We start from the raw sequence: 24864 nt of genomic DNA, 5'->3' as shown, positions 1-24864 counted from the left end.
CTCAGAACTTCATAGAAACAACTCCAAACGAGGAAATCTTCGGGCAGCCAGTTGGACTGACCCCAACCAAGACCTCCACCCCCCCCACAACCTTGGAGCACGATGGGTGGGTGAGGACAAATACACAGGGCAAATACCCCGAGGATTGTTACACAGGGAGCCTGCAGCCTGCACTCAAGCCTCTGAAAAATTGAGAAGGCAAGCTGGCTCCCAGGAGAATGGATCTCAAGCCCTGAATTGGTACATAGCAGGCTGGCTCCACAGGTCCACCTGAAAGTTTGCCCTGCGAGCCCTGTGCGTAGAAGGAAAAACTGAAGGGGCACTCCACTCCACCAGGAATGAGGGAGGTGCTGAAAGCTGTGATTGACACATGTCCACAAAGCCAGTTCATGGCAATGGATTGATCACCTAATGTACGAACTCCTGTGTAGATGTAACAGAACTCTTCTTATGCAAGGACAATCTGCTTTAAGACAAGGGGTAGTACATGGTTGCTATGTTGCTTCCAAATTCTCTCTAAAATCATGCTAAGAAGTGGGTTTTCCATGGTATTAAATACAACAGCTACATCCTTATTTTAAATATGACTTTACGGCCAATTCAAATAATTTAGCAGACACATATGTACTAATTAAAAATGAATGTGATACACTGTGCCATAGTCTAATGGTTAACCAATACATACCTGACATATATCGTAGTGTTCAAAGCGAGATAAAAAGCCGATATCATTGCGAACAGAAATGCCTTTTAAAAGTGTGGCAGACCCATTTTCAGAACTGAGCTCTACTGTATCATTGAACACGTTAGACACAGCTTTACCAGTCAGAAGAAGATTTACAAGTTCCTGTTGATATTAAAAAAGATTAATTCTTTTTTACATCAGTCTTACAGACTAAAGAGGAAATTAGTTCTAAACAGTTTTACAAAAAAATATCAAGAATATACTGAATATATTACATATACAGGTCTTAAGTTCACCGGGATCCTCTTTCTAATGTTTGATCTTGTTCATATGTGGTTTAATTATTCTTGGCACTTCCCTCAATGTAGATCAGTTACAAATTCTTTTTTTTTTTCCTTTATTTTGGGTATTTTTTTATAGTACTTGATTTCTGTTTCCTTGATTTACTTTTTTATTGTGAAATTTCTGTAAATTTCAAATTTAAAAAAAGTTATACATGCAATTGCTAATGAAATCAAGTTATCAAATACTTTGTTTTGCTTGAATAATGCCGATTCCTAAGCTAGCTATCTCCCAACTATACTTTGATAAATATCTTGTTAAGAGATTGTTAAGAGCAACAAGTGTGGTAAGCATCTCAATGGCCACAAATTTGGTCTTGAAGGATGAGATGTACATTGTCTGCATCTATGAGACAAACTTGGTTTTTTCTTCTGCATAGAGCGTTTTGGACCCCAGTTAGACTACAAAAGTTAAATAGTTCAAAGTCTAATAGATGTTGGCACTTTAATCTTGAAGTAGGGACTTTAGATCATCTTTTGTTTTATTGTCCCTTTATCTTAGCCTTTTGGAACTCAATTTGGGATCAAGTAAATTGTTTATTGGAAAAGCATGTGGCATTATCTTATGATACAGTACTATTTGGTATGTCTATGAGGAAAAAGAGCCAACTATCATCACATAACAATAAACTTTTATTGATATTGACAGGAGTCGCCATTCAGCATATCACAAGAAATTGGAAAAATTACAGTAGACTCAATTACAATTTCTGGTGGAACTCATTATGTCACATATATAAAATGGAAAGAGCAATAGCTATACAACAAGGAAGACATTTAATAAAATTAAATAAGACATTTAATAAAATTTGGGAGCCATTAACTTCTTATTGTAATGAGTAAACACCATTTTCTGTTGTAATATACACCGTCTAATGATTGGGGGGGAGGGAGGTATATTTTACATTTTTCTGATTGGGGAAATAATAGAGGAACAATGGGAGGGTGGTAATTTTATGTATTGTAAGATAAATCAGAAAGATTGTCAAGTGATGTGTTTAATTGTATTGTTTTATTGTTTGTGCACTTGATGTAAGATTGAAAACGAATAAAGAATAAAAAATTAAAAACAAAGTGTGGTAAGTTATTATTTATTCGTTCATTTGTTCTAGTTTTTAGCCTGTCCTCCCAATGATGCCCAGAATGGGTCGAACTACATTCATATCAATTCCACAGATATATTTAAAATCATAAAACAAAAGACAGCCTAAAAATTACAATGCCTAAAAGTACTGAAATTAAAATAAGTAAGTTTTTGCAGTCTTCCAAAATCCCAATAAATCATTAATCGACCTCACATGGGGAGGAACCAGATTCCACAGAGTTAGCATTTGTCCAAATTGTCAGCTGACAGTTTAGTAAATTTATAAAGAGTTCATAAGGCCCTACGTGTAATAAAATACAGGTTTTGTATTAATAAATTTGATAATGATATTAAAGAGATTTCTCCCAGAATTAAGCTCGACTATGAGTTTCTAATTGCTCTTCTGCATCTTGTTCCCAGACTCTCTGTGGTCATGCATCCCCTTGGCTCAACCTTGCCTTAACAGATTACACAAATGGGAAGTTGTTGGGGATAGACTATCTTTTCCTTTAGACTTAAGGTATAAAGGAATATGACCCCTAGTGGTAGCACTTTTAAACTACTGCTAGGGATCATAGGCACCATTTTGAAACCCAACACCACCAAACTAGGGATTGCTCCTATGTGACTACACTAAACACCAAGGAACTTTGAAAGTAGGCCCAGTGGGACTCCCAATTTTTGTTGGGGGGGTTGTATAGGGAGAACTAGCGGTAGTTTTGAAGTATTAACCAGGCAGTGCCCTTATATGGAAACCTGACCTCTAGCAGTAGTACCATGAAAACACAGCTAGAGCTGGAAGCAGCCATTTTAACTCGGCTACCAGGGGCAGGATCGAGAGGGGATCGCTCCTGCCCAGGATACTTCCACTGGACCACCAGGGATACAGGTAGACCCAGAGGGGGCTGTTTGGGGGGAGGGGGCGGGACAGGAGGACTGAATTGGTGAGAGGAATCAGGGGAAAATTTAACATGGACTTATGCAGGTCTCAGCTGATATTTAGTCGGGACCCACATAACTATCTTAAGCAGGTTCAGATTGAATATAGGTTGTGGCCTGCAAAAGTTTGGACATCCAGCAACAATTCTTTCAGCCAGTTTTCACACGTGGCTCAACATGAATATCCGGATCTAACTTAGACAATAATGGTCAGCATTTTAAAACGTGCTGACTACAGCCAGATGAATATTGACCAGTGTGTAAGTAAGTGAGGAGTCTGAAAATTTCCCATTTTGAGTCTTTAATGGTCCTGTAAATCAGAATTCAGCAAACAAAAAGCACTTCTAAAATAGAAGAATACCTACCTGAGTACAGTATCCATGACTTCCAATCAAGTAGTTAGTAGGCTCATCAAAATCCTTACGTACTCTGGAAAAAAGTTTCAGAAACTTTAAAACTTCCAATTTGCATACTTGGAAGCACAAAGAAATAAACAGAATAAACTATGTTTGATTACATTTTGTAGTCACTGCTAGGGATAAATTAATATCTACTGATACATTTCTATTTTAAAGCTCTGTTTAAAAAATACTGACTTGATCACCAATTATAAAGGCTATGAATACATATTAACAATAAAGGGCACCCAAAACTAAATACATTTTTTAAATGAGCATTACTACTAGTGAACATATCATTCACCACAGGCCAGCATAGATTTACACATTTGAAATATCTGAATAAAGCTATCATATCCCTCTCTCCTCTATACATATTTAAAGGTTAATTAAACTTCTGTCTATGAAGTCCAATTTTACATAGGTAGTCTACAAAGAAAAAGAGAAAAATCAAGTCAGGGTGTTCAGCATTTGCAGAGTATTTTACAGAAGTCATGCGGAATACAGTCCCTTTGGTAAAACTCCTATAAGGCTGCAGGAACTACATCTGTAGTTCGGAGCACATCAGCAGCAGAGGCCATTTTATAAAACAACATATAGTCATAAAAAAAAAAGACACATCACTCAGGGTTCTAAATATGTGAGTGGAAATTTCACAACCTGTGAGGCCCTTTTACCAAATAGCACTAAAAAGTAGCCTTTAAAACACCCTTATGCAGTCATTCTGTCCAGTAAGGCCATTTTTACCAATGGGTAAAATGGCTCATTTTCCTCTTTTTCATATTAATAGTCATGCACTAATTTTTCCTTCAGTAGAAACACAGAAAAATGAAGGCAGATAAAGACCATATGGTCTATCTAGTCCAGCGGTCTCAAACACGCGGCCCGCGGGCCGCATGTGGCTCTCCAGGTGCTATTTTGCGGCCCACGGTCTGGATGCGATGATCAACTGTAAAGCGGCGGCGGTTCCTCGCGCATTTCTCTTCCCCCTTCCCTTGTGGAGCAGCAGCGTGTCTGGCCGGCTCAAGTCGATCGATCCGTACAAAGCCGCGGATGGCGGCTCCTTGCGCTATCCACTCCTGCATCGGAAGCCTCTCTGACGTCACAACATCAGAGAGGCTTCTGACGCAGGCGTGGATCTCGCAAGGAGACGCCACCCGCGGCTTTGAACGAACGATCGATTGGGAGCCGGCCAGACACGCTGCTGCTACACAAGGAAGGGAACCGAAGGGGAGGGGAAAGAGAAATGCTCTGCTGCATATGGAAAAGAGGACCCTAGGGAAATGCTGCTGCTGCTGCACAGGGAAAGGGAGAGGGAGGGAAGGGGGAAGAGAAATGCCTCTCCTGCACAGGAAAGGGGGGGAGGGAAATGCTGCTTCTGCTGCTGCTGCATAGGGAAAGGGGGAGGAAGGGAAGGGGAAGAGAAATGCCTCTCCTGCACAGGAAAGTGGGAAGGGAAATGCTGCTTTTGTTGCTGCTGCACCCAATTGGGGAAAGAGAGGGAAGGAAGGAGAAGGAAGACAAGGGAGAGGAGAGGAACAAGAGATGCCAAGTTCATGGGAGGGAGGGAAGGAAGGAAAGGAGATATCAGACCATAGAGGGGGAGGGAGAGATGCCAGGGCAAGGGGTGAGGGAAGGAGACAGATGCAAGACCAGGGAAAAGGAAAGAAGGAGGGAGGGAGAAAAGGAAGGAAAGAGATGTCAGACCATTGAAATAGGGATGGAAGAAGAGAGAGATAGAAGGAAAGGTAAGACATGGAAACGTAGATTTTGAAAAGAAAGCAGAAAAATTGAATATTAAGTTAATGCCAAAGATGGATGCAAGGCAGAAAGTGAAGACGGAGAAAAAAACAGTCAAAGGACAAGAAGGCCCTGGAAACATAGTTAAAAGCACAGAAAAATAAAGTCACCAGCCAACAAAGGTAGGGAAAATGATTTTATTTTCAATATAGTGATTGAAATGTGTTAGTTTTGAGAAACAAAAGATATTAAACTTTAAACGTGAGGGCTGCAGAAAAAATAGAGTACTTGGAGGGCTGCAGAAAAAATAGTTAATTTCTTATTAAAGAAATGACAATTTTGCATAAGGTAAAACTCTATAGTTTATATATCTTTCCTTTTAACTGTTAAAGGAAAGTTTCATTAACTATAAAGAATTTTACCTCATGCAAAATTGTCATTTCTTTAATAAGACATTAACTATTTTTTCTGCGGCCCTCCAAGTACCTACAAATCCAAAATGTGGCCCCGCAAAGGGTTTGAGTTTGAGACCACTGATCTAGTCTGTCCAACCATTTACTATCCCCTCTTCTGCCTTTGAGATTCAACATACTTGTCCCAAGCTTTCTTGAATTCAGATACAATTTTTGCCTCCACCACCCTCAACCAGGAGGCTGCACCAAACATTCACCACCCTTTCCATGAAAAAGTATTTTCTGAAGTTACTTCTGAATCTAAGCTTCACCCCCCACCTTCATCCTAAGCCTCACCCCCATTCCACAGTTTTCTTTCAATTCAAAAAGACTTGCCTCATGTACATTTATGCCACATAGATATTGAAATGTCTCTATCATATCTCCCCTCTCTCGTCTTTCTTCCAAAGTATACATATTAAGATCTTTAAATCTATCCCCGTACACCTCATGATAAAGAGCACCAACATGGAATTTCAAATATTTCCTGTGGGCTGGAAAAATGGGAATATAAAGGTATGCCTCCATCAGGTCTAAGGAGGCTAGGAATTCCCCTGGTTCCACTGCCACAATTACTGACCGGACTGTCTCCATGCGGAAGCGCGGTACTTTGAGGGCTGCATTTACAGACTTGAAGTTCAGAATCGGTCTCCCTTTTCTGGGCACTAAGAAGTATATGCAGTATCTGCCAGAGCCCAATTCTCCATCAGGGACTGGTTCTATGGCATATGGCATGAATATCTAGCAGCCTTTGCACTGTTGCTCGGACCCTGGTCTCCTTGTCTGGCCATCCGGCTGGAGAATCTACAAACAGATCTGGGAGAGGGCGATAGAACTCGATCTTGTGACTTCCCAAATAAGATCTACAACCCAGCAGTCCAAGGAAATTTGCTCCCATGCCCTCCAGAATGCCGACAGCCACCCACCCACCAATGTGCGGGAGTGATGCTGCTGCCCTGGCATCATTGTCTTCTTGGACGCAGGGCTGACGTGAGATTCTGAGGGTTGCTGGCTTTTAGAGCTGCCAAATCTCTGTCTGGAACCCTGATAAGATCTCTGAGCAGAGGTACCTGTGTAATACTTATGAGAATGGCATGAGGAACGAAAATTGCATCTGCCTCCCCCGGCAGGTCAGCGAGGTCTGCTGTCAGGGAGAAGAATGGCGATCTCACACTGGCCATGAGATCATCTAAGCCCTTACCAAATAGAATCTGCCCTTTAAAGGGCAGACTGTTTAAGGTGGCCTTGGAGACTGAATCACTCACACATTGACTGATCCAGAACATCCTGTGGGTAGAAATGACTGTACAATTCAATAAAGACCCAATTTGGTTGATTGGACAGCCACCTTGTCTTTCTCCTGTTTGTGTTACATAAAGAGCATCCACCATAATCTACTCCTAGGGGAATGGTCCCTGAGCTTCCACACTGCACCAAGCAGGCTGGCTCAACAGGTGCACCTGGGCAGAGCTACCCCAAATTGGGGACCTTTAGGCACCAAATCCTCTCAAAATGGATAAAAAAAATTACACGAAAATAATAAAAAACAAACAGAGCAGATCAGAACACACCTTCGCAGTTTGCTTGCAGAAGGAAAAACTGAAGACAACATTATACTTCACTGGTGAAGGAGGAGCTGAAAGATGTGAATGACATCCTTCTGCAACAGTTCACAACCAGAGGATATTCACCTATAGTAATTTTTGGACACTCTTGTATATCCCATGTACTATGTTCCCTGTATATTCCTCGCATATTCCTTGTATATTCCTTATATCATACTCCTTGTATACTTCTTGTATATTTCCTTGTATATTCCTACTGATGGCATTTTAAACTCCTGTTTAACTTCAACGACTTGTACACTCCAAAAAATTGTAAATTCCAAGGCTATTTTCGTGTGTAATCTTATTAATCTGTGTGTAAAATTTCGTATGCAATCTTATTAACTGCTGTGAACGGCCTAGAACTTTCTGGGTATGGCGGTATACAAAATAAAGTTATTATTATTATTATTATATGTTTATGTAACAGAATAGCCTATAGTACCTAAAAACCAAATGCTGGTATTCAACTGGCCCTGCCCTTACCTCAACCAGCTAGTATAATTTTCACAGTACTCCTAAGGTATATGGAGATCTACAGTAGTTGTATGCATTCACTCCATTGTTTGAAAATTTATATCATGCATATTTATCAGGAGTAGACTGCAAACTTGACTGGTTTGGGGGAAGGGTGGTAGCTCAAGAACCAATTCCAGCACTACATAAACACTTCTGCTATATGAAAAAAGATCAAAGCAAAAACATATAAAACCTTACAACACTTACAAAATGGGGGGAACACTACTAGGGGTCAGTAACCTGGAGAGAGACCTGGGAGTGATGGTAGACGCAACAATGAAAGCATCGGCGCAGTGCGCCACGGCCTCAAGGAAAGCAAACAATGTTGGGTATCATTAAGAAGGGTATCACGACCAGGACGAGGGAAGTCATCATGCCGCTGTATCGTGCAATGGTGCGGCCGCACTTGGAGTACTGTGTCCAGTACTGGTCGCCGTACCTCAAGAAGGACATGGCGGTACTTGAGGGAGTACAGAGAAGAGCAACTAAACTGATAAAGGGAATGGAAAATCTCTCATATACCGACAGATTAAAGCAGCTAGGACTTTTCTCCCTGGAAAAGCGGAGACTTAGAGGAGACATGATAGAAACCTTCAAGATCCTGAAGGGCATAGAAAAAGTAGACAGGGACAGATTTTTCAAATTATGGGGCAACACAAGTACAAGGGGGCACTCGGCGAAATTGAAAGGGGACAGGTTTAGAACAAACGCTAGGAAGTTCTTTTTCACTCAGAGGGTGGTGGATACATGGAACGCGCTTCCGGAGGCTGTGGTAGACAGGAACACATTAAATGGTTTCAAAGAAGGTTTGGATAGATTCCTAGAAGAAAAAGGGATTGAGGGGTATAGATAGATATAGACCACTACTCAGGCAATGGGCTTGATGGGCCGCCGCGGGAGCGGACTGCTGAACAGGATGGACCTATGGTCTGCCTCAGCGGAGGCAACTTCTTATGTTCTTGGACTTTTCTATTTGCAGCATTCATCAGCCCATCAGATCAGAATCATTTTTCCATTGTCCCAAATAGTTCATGCTGAATATGATATATTTATTTTACTTTTCAATCAACTCATTGCTGCCAGACATATTTCCTAAGATTTTTTAATCCTGGACCTAAGCTGAAACTAGAATTGTATATTACATAAGATTTTCATAATTGAATACTATTTGTAGACACTTTCATTTAAAGGATATGTGAGGGAGTATATAGAACACTGCCCCTCACTCTTCAGAAAAGTTCCTCAGGTAGTACGGGCCATCTTAAAACTCCTAGTCCTGCCCAGAAAGGAAGTAAGATGGGAAGGGAAGACCCAAAAGGACATAGACAAGGAATTATAAAAGGCAGGGCCAGAGTGGGATTAAGAAGGAACAGGGAAGGAAGAAGTGATCCCCAGTATTCCTTGATTACGTACAATACATCTAGCTACAATTCTTGGCTGAGGTAAGCTAACCATTTATATTGAATTCTTGGGAGCCCATCTTGAGGTTTGGCTGGGGCAAACTTTGTAACTAAAAAGAGAAACACTTTACAGACTTTATTTGGGGCATGACAGCCACAGGCCACAGCCAGTGACGGGCCCTGCCAGCCAAAGGCCATCTCAAGACCTTTTCCTCTGAATTAAGAAACTGTCTCTTTTTGTTCCTGACCCTGTACAGCAGGGGTCTCAAAGTCCCTCCTTGAGGGCCGCAATCCAATCGGGTTTTCAGGATTTCCCCAATGAATATGCATGAGATCTATGTGCATGCACTGCTTTCAATGCATATTCATTGGAGAAATCCAGAAAACCCGACTGGACTGCGGTCCTCAAGGAGGGACTTTGAGATTCCTGCTGTACAGTAACAGGCCTTAGGTTTTTTGAGTTAATAAAGTGCTTACTTTAACTTTTCATAATCTTGTCCGGCTGTGTCATTGAAGGCCCACCCTCATCCTTCACTCACGGTACCACAGAGTAAAAGAGATTTGCCCCATCAAAACAGGTTAAGCCCAGATTTTAGAACACTTCAGTAAAAGGACCCCTTAAGTATTTTATAAGACAGAGTCCAATCAAATTAAAACCAAAAGGATTCAGAAGATTTTGTGGAAAGCATTTGTGATGATGGCATGCAAGTGCATTCTTTTGAATTGGAAAGTAGTACCATCAATCTTCCAATGACAGATACAAATGAAATCTTTGTTAACCATGGAAAATTTGGCAGCATATCTCAAAAGAGTGGAAAAATTTTCAATCCATTTGGGAGACTCATTAAATACACTTTCTGCTAACACACATAATTGTTAAATAAGCAAATACTGTACTGTTGATTCTTTAATTCTTATAGCAGTTATGCTTGTGGCTGTTCCTTTGAATTTTTAACTAGCTGTTTGGACAGGGAAGGGGGTGTTATTGGGTAATATATCTGAATATTTTCCTTGTTTTAGCTATATGACTGTGTTATGATATTTTGTATTTGTCACTGCATGTACGAAACACACACACACTGATCATGGAATGTTGTGCTATTGTTTCAGTTACGTTAATAAAATAAACAAAGTATAAAAAATACAAAGGGCAATCAATTTACACAAAATGGTGTATGCTCTGAGAATAGTAAAACAAACATATATTGAAGGATTTATTATAGTATATTTAGATAGCGCTGAGTAACTTACATAGTGATTTATGGCTTGCAACTGCATACTGCTTCCTCATCAGTAGAAGTAATTCAGAATGCAGATGTGTTGCTCCTTGAAGATGTGGGATACAGATCTCAATTCCCATAGAGTTTGCACCTAAAGATGACTTTAACACTTCCTCCTATTGTTCTGTTTCTTTGTCCCAAAGCGCCTAGCTGACGCATATTCCAAAGTAAATTCACTTTAGACAGAGTCATGGGACTTCCAAGTGGCAAATATTTCTTATAAATAAAGAGGCCAAACTCCAGAGATCATTATTGTTCTATGTGAAACTTCTATAAGGATTATTTTTAATGAGGACTATTTTAATAGATTTGGTTCAGGAATTCCTCCTCCTTTGGTTTTTGAGCTATAGCATGAGTTCATAGATTTGTGGCCCAGTTAGTATGGGCTTTGTCTCAATCAGTATCATCTAAAAATCCAAATCAACCTTAGAGTGCAGGAGTGGCCCAATGGTTAGAGCCAGGGATACCAAGATTTAAATTCTGATGGTACTCCTAGAGGAGCATTTACGATAGGATGTCTAAATCCAACTTTGGAGTGGACATTTCCTGCAAGATGTCCAAAAGTCAGGGAGGGGAAACGTCCATTTTTGAAACCGCTAGATGTCCAAATATTTTGGCGGGAGAATGATCTATTTGGATGTCTTGGTCATCAGGACATCCAACCTTATGATGCCTAACTTTTTTCACCATTTTCAACCACAAAAATGTCCATGTTCAAACTATCCAAATCCAGACCATTTGGACATGGGAGGGGCTAGCATTGTAATGGATTGGCCACACAGACATGCCAACAGAGCAGTGGGCACCTTATAGGGCACTGCTGTGAACTTCATATAAAGGGTGCTAGATGTACATCTCACCATAAACCCCTTATAATTTATTATGAGCCCTCCCAAACTCCCATAAAACCTACTAAACCCACATGTCTACCACCCCAATACCTTTACGGCTGCAGGTGGCACATATATGCCCCTACTAGTGACTTTGGACAAGTCAATTTACCCTCCAATGACTCAGTTACACATATTTGACAACCACAGACATTATTACTTGACCATATCATAACTTACAATAGACAAAAAAAATTGCATCAAACAAATGTTAGAAAACAATGAGATGGCAATCAGCTCATTATTATAGAAAATGAATAATGGAAGATTAGGCTTATACCTTCAATATTCTTTCTGTATATTACTTGTTGGGAGTTACAATCAGTGGACATATGGGTAGATTTTTTTTGTACCCATTCTGGAAGTTGCAAATCTTGTAAAGTCTTGCTGTATTTGCACATTTTGCTTGCTTGTTGAAATTTATGGAATGTATCTACCTATATCAGGCTACAGAAGAAAATTAAAGAATAAAAAGTAACAAGTAAAAAAGTGAAAATAAAAAGAAGATGAAATATGTTGCAGAAATTGATTAAAATATTATATCATATGCTATGACTGGACGGTGAGCTCCGCGAGGGGGGCAATTGCTCCCCATTAGAGCTTCATATCTCTGAGCGTATGAAGAGTAATATCAATCAATAACTGATTTCATATTGATTATTTGAAAACGATAGGAGAGAGGTTGTGTGTTACTTGCAAAGATGGATGTATGGCAGAAAGTGAAGGAGAGAAAAACAGCAAATGGATAAGGCTGCCCTGGATACACAGTTAAGAGCACAGACAGAAGGAAGTGCAGCCAGAGACTGGGAAAGATGGTTTGAAAAACAAAATCATCAAACAACAAAAGTAGGGGAAATGATTTTATTTTCAATTTAGTGATTGAATTGTGTCAATTTTGAGAATTTACATCTGCTATCTATATTTTGAACTGTTTAGGAAGAAATGCATTTGTTTCTATTTCTCTGGGGTTGTTCTGCATGCAGAGTCTTAAATCTTAGGGTTTCGTTTGTATATATTAGTACTTTTTAGTTTGTGGTCCAGTATTTGCATAGGAGTTATCTGTGTTCTGGTAGGAATGAATGTTGAGAAGCATATAGTGTGCTTTGTGTAGTTTAATTTTGTGGTTAACCATTATGTGTTGTTAATAAGATTATATTGTGTATATATATGAAAAATGAATGGAAAAAATAGTATTATAATTAGTACTATTATAGGGACGGGGTCTGAGGCAGAGCTTTCTGGGCCCCCTAAACAAAAAAGCGTTCCGCTGCCTATGCCTAGAATGACTATTTGAATAAAGTTGGGATTAAGTATAGTAACATTTATAAGGTGAAAATAACCAGGTGAATCGACGGAATGGTGTCTAGGGTGAGGAAAGATCTAAACTTCTAAGTATCTTAATAAAAAATTTGGCCGTTGACTTAGCCTGTGTTTTAGATTTTGGCCCCTGGCTTACAGATTCCAACTTCCTCTGTAAACAGTTTTATGACAAAAATACTATAGTTCTTTTCCAGGCTTCTAAAATCACTTCGGTTTCCAAAGACCTATTGATCAGGTGCTACAGTAATCCAGCAAGAAACCTCTCTGTGCTCTCTTAAGATAGTGGGATGCATTCATCTTGACCAGGTGTTAGCAACGTTTTTAAAACAAAGAGCCATTTTATCCTAAATGTTTGACTTAAGATTTACAAAGAGCTGCAAAGGGTAGAAAAGGGGGTTTGAGATACAATTTTTAATGCAATATAGGTACAGTCAAACCTTGGTTTGTGAGCATAGTTCGTTCCCGAAGCATGCTTGTAATCCAAAGCACTCGTATATCAAAGCGAATTTCCCCATAGGAAATAATGGAAACTCAGATTTGTTCCACAACCCAAAAACTATAACATAAAATACATGCAATGTACTGTATAAAGTAAAACAAATAACCTGAAGAAACGAGCCCCAGCCCAAAGGATTCTGCTCCACCCAGCACCTGGCCTGGAAGACAGACCTCAGTCCCAGTACTGCCCCAAGAAGGAGAGGGTCCAGCATAGGGGTATGGGAGGACAAATGAAGGCCAGGGAGATGGCCCCTAAGTGGGCCCTTACTACCCTGACACAAAAAGGGGAAAAGCCAGAGGGACCTGAGGACTGCACTTGCTCCACACCAGCTCAAGGAGCCCCAGTAAACCTGCCCTGGAGGAGGCCCCACCCACATCCATGTTGGGGTTAGAACTGGCAATAGGCCCTGCCACAGCAAGGCTACCGCCGGCCTGTCCTGCCTGATCAGTCATGGGAATTCTGATAATATTGCCATCCAACTCAGCTGTGGGAACCACCCTAGAATGCAATTGCTTCCCCGCCACCTTGCTGCTCCTTCTCCCCCCGACGTCCGCTCACTCGATCACCAGTGCAGAAAGAGCAGCAGAGTTTGATCTGCACAGCAGTAATGACAGAGCCACCCCCGGACCTGGACCCACCTAATCTGATGTACCATCTTATTCGAAAGAGTTGCCGGCCTGAAAGGAAATCAATGGCACTTTGATCACCAAAGTCTACATTGAGGACCCACCCGACGCCATGCTTGCCACTGCTATAAAAACCTGCATAAGATGTGCGCTTATATTGTGTGTGTCTGTCGCGCTCATCGACGTTGTGCGTGACACATGCGTATACGCTTATTTAGCGAGACAAGGCTCATTTAGCGAGTTGAAAATTAATAAAATGTTTTGCTCGTCTTGCAAAACACTCACAAACCGCGTTACTCACTAGCCAAGGTTTGACTGTATACAGTTTATGCATTTAACACAAAAACAAAACCCTTATGTCCATTTCTCCCTCTCTCAATCCTCCTACAATATATTTCCTTCCCCCAACCCCAATCCCATTCACAAATATTATGCTCTTTCTTGCTTCAATGGGTCAATGGCGATTCTTATAGCTGCCTACTGCTAATCCGGAAGCTTCTCCTCTTCCATGTCCCACCCAGGCAGAAACAGGAAGTTCTGACAGAGGTAGAACACAGCAGAAGAGAGGCTTCCGGGTTTGTGGCGGCAGAGGAGAGGCTTCCGGGTTTGTGGCTGTAGGAATCGCTGCCATTAACTCGAAGTAAAAGATGTGCAGAAGATACAGTGACTGCGGGAGCTCAATGCAGGGGGTAAAATAATTGGCAAGAGCGACGATGGCTCCACGAATGAGTTGAATGCATCTATCATTCTGAGAAGAGCCACAGCCATATGGTCAAAGAGCCACATGTGGCTCTTAAACCTTGGGTTGTGGACCCCAGATCTAGACCCATGGATCGATTCATTTTCAGTTTTATCATTCCACACAAAACCCCTCTTTTATAAATGATGCTGTATTCTTCTCATTTCCGTATTTTTCACTGCATAAGACGTACCTAACCTTAAGACCCACCCTAGATTTAGAGGAGGAAACCAAGAAAAAACCCCATTCTGAACCAAATTCTCCCTGCCAGGCTCTGCACCCTATCCCCCCTCCTTGCCAGGCTCTGCACCCTGTCCCCCCCCCTCCCCTCTGGTGGTAGGTCGGGACAGGGCATAGAACAAGCAGGCCTAGTGGCAGGCAGGCAGGCCCCATACTCCCCACATGCCCCTCAGTACCTTTTTTAATCATACCCCCGTACCTTTTTTTTTTCTTTTCAAAGTTTATTTTTAGATAGAAAAAAAAAGTAAAACATAAAAAAAGTATTTGGAAATCATAAAACGAGCTGGAAAATTAAGAGGAAATGGAGGTTCCTGAGGGAAACAATGGGGATGGGGGGGGGGGCTTGTTAATACAGCTGAACTCTGGGGCTCCAGGAAAGCAGAGCCTTTGAATGGGACCAAAATGGGCAGAAAGGCTAGAAGATTTCCTTGAAAGCACTTGGTTTAGCCCAAATGAAAATCTTATGATGGTTAACAGTTTGAAAACAAAAGCAGATCACATTATGAAACAAGGACAAGGTTAACTAAGGATATTCTCCAAGAAGCAGACTTCTTTTAAGCTAATGCTGTGCATATTGGTCCTGGAGAAAAGTGGATTCCTTGAAGGTTGTGACACCTGTTATTGAAGCAGTCTGTAAAACTCCTGCATGGCAATGTCTTAGGAAACTTTGTATGTGGGTCCAATAAAAGGTGTCACACACATGCAAAAAAATCCAGGCTTGGTCTTCATGAAGTAATAAGGATAAGTCCTGGGAGAAAAAGTGGTGTGGGGACCTCAAGACATTGTATTTACATCTGGCCTGGTGGTGGTAGCTGTTAAATCAAAAGTGGTTCAGGATCTCTCTCAGTCTAATCCAAGAAGTCTCAGTACCTGGCTGCCCCAGTACATCATCTCCACCCACCCAGGTACAATTACCATTATTTAATCCCAACCTCTTTCTTCCTAAGATATAGCACAGTTTATTAGAACTGGCATTAAAGGACTCCAACAACCTCCTCCTCTCTGACCACAGCTTCCAGCACCTGGCAGCTGCTTAAATTACAGGAGATGAGAAAGAGATGTGAGGAGGAGCTATTTGTATGTCACTGTACTCATCAAAAGTACAATGCAATCAATCTTTAAAGAATCACTTTACCCAGAGAAAGCCTGCTCTCTAACAGTACTTTCACCTTCCACAAGCAGAAAGCCACCTATAAACAAAGATGATCATCCTCACAACTCCTCAATGTCCATGGCTCAGCCCCAGCTGTCTATCATATCTACCTTTTCAATCATACCCCCACTGTACCTTTAAAATACAGTAAAAAACCCTGTACCTTTTTAAATTCTTCCCTCCCTCCCCAGCACCTTTTTAAACAGCGCTGCCGGACCACCTTTGTAAAACAACCCCCCCCCCCCCGCTGCCGCAGGACCATCTTTTTAAACCCCCCCCCCCGGGCCGCTGTCGTACCTTTTTCAAGCAGCCTGGTGGTCTAGCGCATATCCCTCCCTCAATGGCTCCGCACTACTTCAGGGCAGCAGGCGCACGAGTCAGGAGCGCGGTAGTCAGGACCAAGCTTTACACGCTCCCGCTTGGGCCTGTGCCGCTTTTCGAATGGCTCCTGGCAGTTCTCGCGAGTCTCGTGAGAACTGCCATCAGCCAGTTGGAAAGCGGCGCAAGCCCAAGCGGGAGCATGTAGAGCTTGGTCCTGACCGCCGCACTCCTGATTTCTCATGTCCCATAAGGACCAAAAATAACTGCAGTCAGTCCCTACATTTTAAACCACTTTCTTTGAAAAATTATATTTATTTGTTTAAATTGGAAGAAAAGTCCGCTTTAAAAAAGTACCACATTTTAAAGTAAAAAGATATTGTATTTGATTCCATCATGTACAGTGCATGTAAAACAAGACTTGGTCAACTACGAGGCATTATTTTCCCTACTTCTTTTCAAGAGATAAATGCAAATACTTTCATTTGGAATGCTTTCCTGTGCCAAAATGCTAGTGGTTGTTAATTTTAACAGCAGTTCTATAACTACCGTCTAAACAGTGCCATTAAAACTTCATCTATTTTGTTAAAAAAACAATGTGTAGGAATTCCCTCTGTTTAGTTTGGGTTTTTTTTTAAATATCACACAATTTTAAGCTGACTTACACGCATACTCTTTGCTTGCTTGAAAAGTGTAAAATAGAACAGTACTGACTATGCATTCGATATTCAATTGTGTGAAATGGAAACTTTAATGCAATTTGGAGCTTATTTACTAAGTTGTGTTAGCTATTAATGAAGCAATTAACACGTTAATGCATAGGTAACACAAAACAGAGTGGAGAACGCACCATATCATTAATACAGAAATAGTAACTGCATGTTAACTGCTAATGCAGTAGATAGCATTGGTAGTAGAGGTCTGCACAGGAACGGGGATCGCAGGAATCCCGTGGGTTCCCCTCTGGCCCACAGGACTCCCACGGGGACGCTCCCCTGGCCCACGGGGATGAAAACAGGCCTACCTAAATTCTGGCGATGCAGGCATGCAGCTTAAGTACAAGTCCGGCGTCGCGGCAGAAACAGCCATGCTGAGCAGTGAGCTCAGCATGTACACAACTGAAAGCCTTGCTTGCTGATTGGTCCGGCAGCACGGCGGGGCGGGATCAGCAAGCAAGGCTCTCAGCTGTGTACGTGCTGAGCTCACTGCTCAGCATGGCTATTTCCGCCGCGACGCCGGAGCTTGTATTTAAGCTGCATGCCTGCATCGCCAGAATTTAGGTAGGCCTGTTTTCATCCCCGTGGTGCCCCAGGTCCCCTTACTCTGGGGCACCAGCCCTCCCTCATACAAAGGCCGGGAATGAAGAGTTGGTTCCGTTCTCGGTAGGGGATGCCTCGGTAGGCTGGATTGCGTCACGGCACTGGCTCACTGCTCAGCCACTGGGAACCCAGATTCGGTCCTGTTCTGGATGGAGGACACTTGTGGGGTGGGGAGGGGAGGGGGGCTTGTTTGTGCCATCGTGCAGGCTTACCACTCTGCCGGCAAAAGCACAGTCTGTCCCATTCTAGGGGGAGAAAACCTAGCAGGGACCTGGCTGCCCCACAATACTGGCTTCTAGAAAGCACAATGGACTAGGGAGGGGTCTAGCAGTGTGTGGCACCATTTGGACCCATGTAGACTTGCACGGTCATTCTGATGCTGACCTGAGGTCCCTTTCCATCCAGCATCTGCCCCTCCCCCTCTTTCCATCCAGCATCTGATCTGTCTCCTCTCTTCCTTTCTGCCCCCTCTGTCATCCCATCCATCATCCACCCTTCTTTCTCCCCCTTCCATCCAGCATCTACCCATCTTTCCCCCCTTTCAGCCCAGCATCTGCTTCATTTCTCTTTCTCCCCCTTCTACTCAGTGTCTGCCCCATCTTTCTCTTTCCTCCCTTCCATCCGTATCCTCCCCCTCTCCTCCTTTCCATTCAATGTCTTCCTCCCCTCTCCTTTTCTTTACATCCATCATCTGTCTTTTTCTCTCTCCCCAGGCATTCCAGCTTGTCTTATCTTTCCCCTTTCATCCAGTGTGTCTGATCCCTCCCCCTTTCTATCTACAGTCTGTCTCCTCTCACCTCCTATATCCAGTATCTACCCCCTCCCACCTGACACCTCAGCTGCCGCCAGACTGATGCAAAGCCTTCCCTCCGATGTCAGCTCTGACTTCGGGGGAAGACTTCTGGGTCGGCTACATATGGCGTGCTGCAGGCTGCCTCCAACTCCTGCTGTTATCTGGATTCGAATGAAGTGGTGGAAGGGAGTGCATTTTTGGACACAGAAGTCATGAACTGGGGAGAGAGGAAGGGAGGGAAAGAGATGCTGAGGTGGAGGAGGGAATAGAAAGGGAGAATTGTGTGTGGGTGTGTCAGTGAGCAGGAGAGATGGTTGTGTACACACGGCAAATGGAAGAAAGAGGAGAATTTTTGGTCGTAGGGAGGGAGGTACAGAATATGATAGGGAAGAAAAAGATGAGAGTGAGAAATGTGGCAAGGGAACAATGGAACAGATTGAAAAGGATGCAAGAGGGAGGAATGTTGGACAGTGGTGAAGGGAATGGAGAGAGAGATGTGGCATGGTGTTGGAGAGGGGTGATAGAAGGAGAAATGTTGGGCATGGGGCTGGTGGGCAGGCACGAAAGATGAGAAAGAGATAAATGTTGGACCATGGTAGGGGGAACCAATGGACAGCAACAGAAAAATTTACAGAAGATGGGAAAGCGGAAAAAAGAAACTGGGACTAACTTTATGGAAAAATAAGTCTCCAGACAACAAAGGTAAAAAACAGAATTTATTGACTAAAATATGTTAGCTGTGGGAAATGTATATAGCAGATGTCTTTGTATTGTGTTCAAAAGAAAAGGAAATGCATTTCTGGTTTTATTTTTACAGTGTTGAAGTACTTACTGACCCTTGCTGTGACTGGTGGGGATCCCCAAGCACCGCCAGCAGAGGACCTCCTCTAGAGACGGCCAGAACTCCCCTCCACCAAGCACAGCAGTTGCTGGCAACATCCATGAGCCACTGAGGTGCCAGCATCTGTGACTCAGGGACGCTACTGCTGCCTGCCAAGCTTGGCAAAATAGACCCCCGGCCAACTGCAAAGGAAGTCCTCAGCTGACAACTTGGGGGTTCTCATCAGCTGAGTATTTATATTTTATATTTACATTAGAGGTTCTGGTAGAAACCCATTTATAAAGTATGTATTCTTACCAATTAATATTTCCAAATTAATAAAGTCTCTTTGCTTATTTGTAAATGGGTCTCTACCAGAGCCTTTAATTCAGTAGCATAATTAAATAAAATAACTATTTCTGAAGTTTATAGGGACGGGTGGGGATGGAGGGGATTCCTTGCGGGGATGGGTGGAGACGGAGGGGATTCCTCGCGGGGACGGGTGGGGACGGAGGGATTCCTCGCGGGGACGGGTGGGATTTCTGTCCCCGTGCAACTCTCTAATTGGTAGTTGATGCCGCCTGAATAGATGTAGCTAATTGCACCAAATTATTTGAAATATAATTGAAATATGGTAAAAAAACAAAACTGAATTAAGAACATCATTGATGTCACTAAGGAGGGGTATATGAGTGAGCAACACTAATGACGCTTGGCTGTTGGCATGTGGCTTTTGGGGCATGCTCCTTGTGAGCCCCTTAAAGTCACGAGAAAATGCCAATCTGGTGTGTAATATATTATGTCTTTTGTTGTGCTCTATTAGAAGATATTTTGTACGTACCGGTAAGTAGACTAACACACACATTTAATATGGGGAAAGAAAAAATGCGTCCCCAATATTCAGTCTTCCTCTCCTAAAATTCTAGGATCTATGGATAAACATGTTTGGGAAGCTGAGTTTATGTAGTGCCTCAACCTTGAAAACAGGACCCTCCTTAAATCCAGGAGGGAATATTACTCCTCCCCACCCATTGGTCACCAAACTTGGGCCCAAATTGGAACTCCTTGGTGAAGTTAGCATGAGATTCTTGTCGAAGGGACCAATTCTGCATGACGACTCATCTTTGGGTTCATATTCAAAAATTACCTGTTCCACTGTCTGTGAAATTTCCCGATTCTCTCATCTAACCAGTAGAAAGTGTAAAACCTGATATGTCTTTAATGGACATTTGGAATGTCGTTACTTATATTGAAGGCATTTTGAGAGGGACTGTTCCCCAGTTGTATGACTTCTCCAAGGTTAACAGTTGAGAAATTAGATGAAATTGATAGGAAAATTGTCAAAGTGGAAAATAATGTTACTGCATTGGAATCTCAAGTTAAGACTCAATGCAACTGGAATATCCTCTATTAAGAATCTGGTGCTTCATAGGCATTTGAAATTTATGGAAAATACTTATCGATCTAGGAATTTAAGATTGCTAAATCTTGCTGTTACATCCTTTCCCTAGAGTATTTCTCTCAGATACTAAAGTTTTCTAATGCTAGCAGTGGCGTACCTAGGGTATGTGGCACCCGGGGCCCATCATTTTTTGACACCCCCCCTCCCCCCTCATGTAAAATTTTTTTTTTTTTTTTTTTTGCAATAACCATGAAATGGAATAAATGGTCAGAATAGAAACAGGCAGTGAAAATTTTCTTTTTTTTTTTTTTTTTCCAAAGTATTTTTATTGAGAATGGCAAAAGGTCCAGACAAGCAACCATGGTCTGTACAGAAACTTATACATTATCAAAAAGAACACAGAATGAGAGTAACAGCAACAACAAGCATGAACAAGCCTCTCCCAAGAGAAAATTGCCAATGAGAGGCATAGCAATACACAACAAAAGGCCAAAACTTGGGGCAAGCAAACAAATCCCACCCCAGAACCCACAAGAATAATAAGCCGGACTAGACCCTCAGCCATATTTTATAATGAAAAAAACCCCCACAAGCAACAACACCCAGACCGCTCACCAGACACACCAATCCGCACAACAAGCACCCAAGAAACACCCAGCCACCACCCAGACAAAACTACCAGACACACCTACCCCACCAAGCCCAGACCCAACCCCCCCTCCCCAGAGAGTGCAAGCGCAAAGTGGACCGTGAAAAGGGCAGCTGCAGAAGTGGAAAGCCCCAGATAAGTAGGTTAGCTAAAGAAAGCCCACAGATAGAAGAAATCAGGATAACAGAAGTTCCAACAAATGCTCCCACAGAAAATTTTCTTTTATTGAACCTCATTTATGTAACCATTATTCCAAACATAACATAACATAAATTATGTCTGAATTGTCATGACATCAGAAGTACATATGGAGTAGTTGCAGGTGATGCTTGGGACAGTTCTGATTATGTTAGTTTGGTTTTATGTGTTTTTTTAATAGAAGGGTTTTTATTTCTTTTTTTAAGGTTTTGTAGTTTGTGGTCGAGGTCAATAGGTTGTAGAGTTGGGGGTCAAGTGTTGCAGCTCGAATGGCTAGGAGGTTGTCGAACAGTTTTTTTCTTTTGACGTTTTTGGTTGGAGGGTGTGTGAATGGTGCGTGAGTTCTCCTATGTCTGTTTGAAGTGGATTGAATTATTTAGCTGAAGAAATTAGTTACCCCCCCCCCATTCCACACACATTAATTCTCTTCCATTTTTGTTCCCATTATAAAAAAACACTAATAAGTTCCCAGGAAAAAAATACATTAAAATAAGAAGTGAAAACAAAGGCCCCTACAGATGAGAACATAACATAAGAATAGCCTAACTGGGTCACACCAATGGTCCATCATGCCCAGTAGCCCATTCTCATGGTAGCCAATAGTGCTGCCCGATTCAGAGAAAAATATTTCATTCGATCCGATTCACCCTGTTGAATCGATTTTTCGATTAGATTCACTGTTAATGACACCGCTTTTTAAGTTTAAACAAAGTATAACAATAAATTTCACAACAACAATAAATTTCACAAAGTACTTAAAAAAAAAAAAATCACATTTTTCCATTAAAGCAGTTCTGGAGACATTTGCTTGAACAGTCTTTTTTCCCAGTCCATAAGCAAGCAATATGAAAAAGATTTCCTTAATTATCTACTCAAACATTTTTGCTATTTACTTTCATTGTACCTATACTATTATTCAGTAGAAAAAATGGACTTAACTGTGCAGGAAATGAATCTCCTCATACACCCACCATATAGTGCAAAAATGTGCAAAGGTCTGTTTTTTTCTTTCGATCACTACATAGCCTAATGCCACACAAGCAGCGCTGTTACAAACATATTCTGAAGCTCAATGCTAAGGTTGACAAAGTTTCCTTCCTTGGACCAGAAGGAGATACTGACAAACCACTGGAAGAGATTCTAAAACAACTACCCAGAAATAACACCCAAAGACCCACTCAGTGTGTGAACCAGTTGAGTGGAGTGGACTAACTGGGGGTGGAAATGGGCCCAGAGTTTGCTCAGCAGAATTTCCCAGACTACCTCTTCCTCTCAACACACTGACATGCTACCACCACCACCAACACTAGGAACACCTCACCGAGTATGCCAGCAATGCTTATAAACTTTATAAAACACATTATTATATTTTCTTATAAAGCATATATTTTAACTGAACTCAGCCTTGCCATTCACAAAAATAGAAAAGTTCCCATTTCAAGCTGTCTCATGTACACTTTTCAAATCTAACATATTGTAATCACAAAACAGAAAATAAAATTATTTTTTCTACCTTTTGTTCTCTGATCAATATTCAAATCTTGTTGGTCCCAGGCTCTTGTTGTCTTGCTTGCCAGGGTCTCCTTTCTCCGTGCTAACCATCCGTCTGCCATCTCTGTTCTCCCCTTCCGTTTCCCTTCCCTCTCCCGGAGATCTGGCATCTTTCCTTTTTTTTGTCTCCATCCACAGATTCACCTTTTCTCAACTCCCCACCACCCCAGGATCCACCATCTCTCCCTTTCTGTTCCCAACTATCCTCCTATCCAGTATCTCTATCCCCCCTCCACACCATCCCCTGTTTCCAAGTTCTCTCCCTTTCTGTTCCTTCCCTCCCTAAATCCCATTATGCACCATCTCTCTCCCACTCCTCTGTTTTTAGACCCATTATTTGACCCATTATTTCTAACCCCCAAAGTCTGGCATATGCATGTATCTTTGAACCCCCCCTTCCCTCTCTCCCTCTGTGTACTTTTACACCAGGACCCCCCTCCCCCGAAGGTCTGTCCCCCCTCCGAAGGGCTACACCCCACCCCTGAAGACCTGCACCCCCCGAAGGACTTTACCTCCCACCCGAAGGTCTGTCCCCCTCTGAAGGCCTAAACCCCACCCCTGAAGGACTGCACCCCCCCCCCCGAAGGCCTGCACTCCCTTGAAGGTCTGCACCCCCCCGAAGGCCTGTCCCCCCCTTGAAGGCCTGTCCCACCCCCTTGTAGGCCTGTCCCCCCTTTAAGGCCTGCCTGCCTGCCTTTCCCCCCCTTGAAGGCCTGTCTCCCCCTTGAAGGCCTGCACCCCCCTTGAAGGCCTGCACCCCCCCTTGAAGGCCTGCACCCCCTCTTGAAGGCCTGTCCCCCCCCTTGTAGGCCTGTCCCCCCCCTTGTAGGCCTGTCCCCCCCCCTTGTAGGCCTGTCCCCCCCCTTGAAGGCCTGCCTGCCTTTCCCCCCTTGAAGGCCTGCACCCCCCTTGAAGGCCTGCACCCCCCCTTGAAGGCCTGCACCCCCCCTTGAAGGCCTGCCTGCCTTTCCCCCCTTGAAGGCCTGCACCCCCTTGAAGGTCTGCACCCCCCCAAAGGCCTACACCCCCCCCCGAAGGTCTGCACCCCCCTGAAGGCCTGCCTGCCCCCCTTGAAGGCCTGCACCCCTTGAATGTCTGCACCCCCCCCCCCCCGAAGGCCTGTCCCCCCTTGAAGGCCTGCCTGCCTGCCTGTCACCCCCCTCCCCCTTGAAAGCCTGCTTGCCTGCCCGCCCGCCCCACCCTGAAGGCCTGATGCCCCGACCCACCCCGAAGGACCGCTCGCCCCCCTGGCCTCCCCGCACCACCTATGAACAGCCGCAGCAGGATCGCGAAGTCAGCGTCGGGTACCAGCCCTAAGGGGGTGTTCCCGGCCTTGCCGTTCAGTCCCCCGCCACCCCCGAAGGACCGCTCGCCCCCCTGGCCTCCCCGCACCACCTATGAACAGCCGCAGCAGGATCGCGAAGTCAGCGTCAGCGATCCCTGCTGCTTCCTGCGCCACGGTCCCGCCCCTCCTCTGACGTCAGAGGAGGGGCGGGATCGCGTCGTAGGAAGCAGCGCAGGGATGCTGACGCTGACTTCGCGATCCTGCTGCGGCTGTTCATAGGTGGTGCGGGGAGGCCAGGGGGGCGAGCGGTCCTTCGGGGGTGGCGGGGGACTGAACGGCAAGGCCGGGAACACCCCCTTAGGGCTGGTACCCGGGGCGGCCCGCCCCCCCCGCCCCCCCCTAGGTACGCCACTGAATGCTAGTGAAATTGGTTCCTCAACATTATATTATCTGTGTAGGAATATCCTGAAACTGATGGAACGGAGGGAAACCTAGATGTTTTAGAAAGAGTTGAGAGCAGTGATCTCACAGCCTTCTTGGAAACTTCGCAAGACAGTTTTTCTAATAGGGCAACCCTTCTGGTTTCATTTATTTCTGAAAAGGATAAAAATTATGTCGTA

The 24864-nt window shown here is 43.3% G+C and overlaps 1 protein-coding gene across 4 annotated transcripts in view; it reads right to left on the bottom strand.

Moving 5' to 3' along the window:
• MINDY4 (MINDY lysine 48 deubiquitinase 4) overlaps positions 1–24864 on the bottom strand; it is a 210635-nt gene that overhangs the window by 53062 nt on the left and 132709 nt on the right. For all 4 annotated transcript variants that reach the window (XM_033931767.1, XM_033931765.1, XM_033931766.1 and 1 more), the window contains exons 14-15: positions 3415–3478; positions 686–847 (exon numbers count right to left, since the gene is read on the bottom strand). In XM_033931767.1, coding sequence (XP_033787658.1) covers positions 686–847; positions 3415–3478 — 226 coding nt within the window. The remainder of the gene's footprint in view (positions 1–685; positions 848–3414; positions 3479–24864) is intronic.

The sequence above is a fragment of the Geotrypetes seraphini genome, chromosome 2, assembly GCF_902459505.1.
Source record: "Geotrypetes seraphini chromosome 2, aGeoSer1.1, whole genome shotgun sequence".
In the NCBI taxonomy this organism is placed as follows: Eukaryota; Metazoa; Chordata; class Amphibia; order Gymnophiona; family Dermophiidae; genus Geotrypetes; species Geotrypetes seraphini.
Note: the sequence above shows the minus strand (reverse complement) of the source record. Positions and strands in the feature narration are given on the sequence as shown.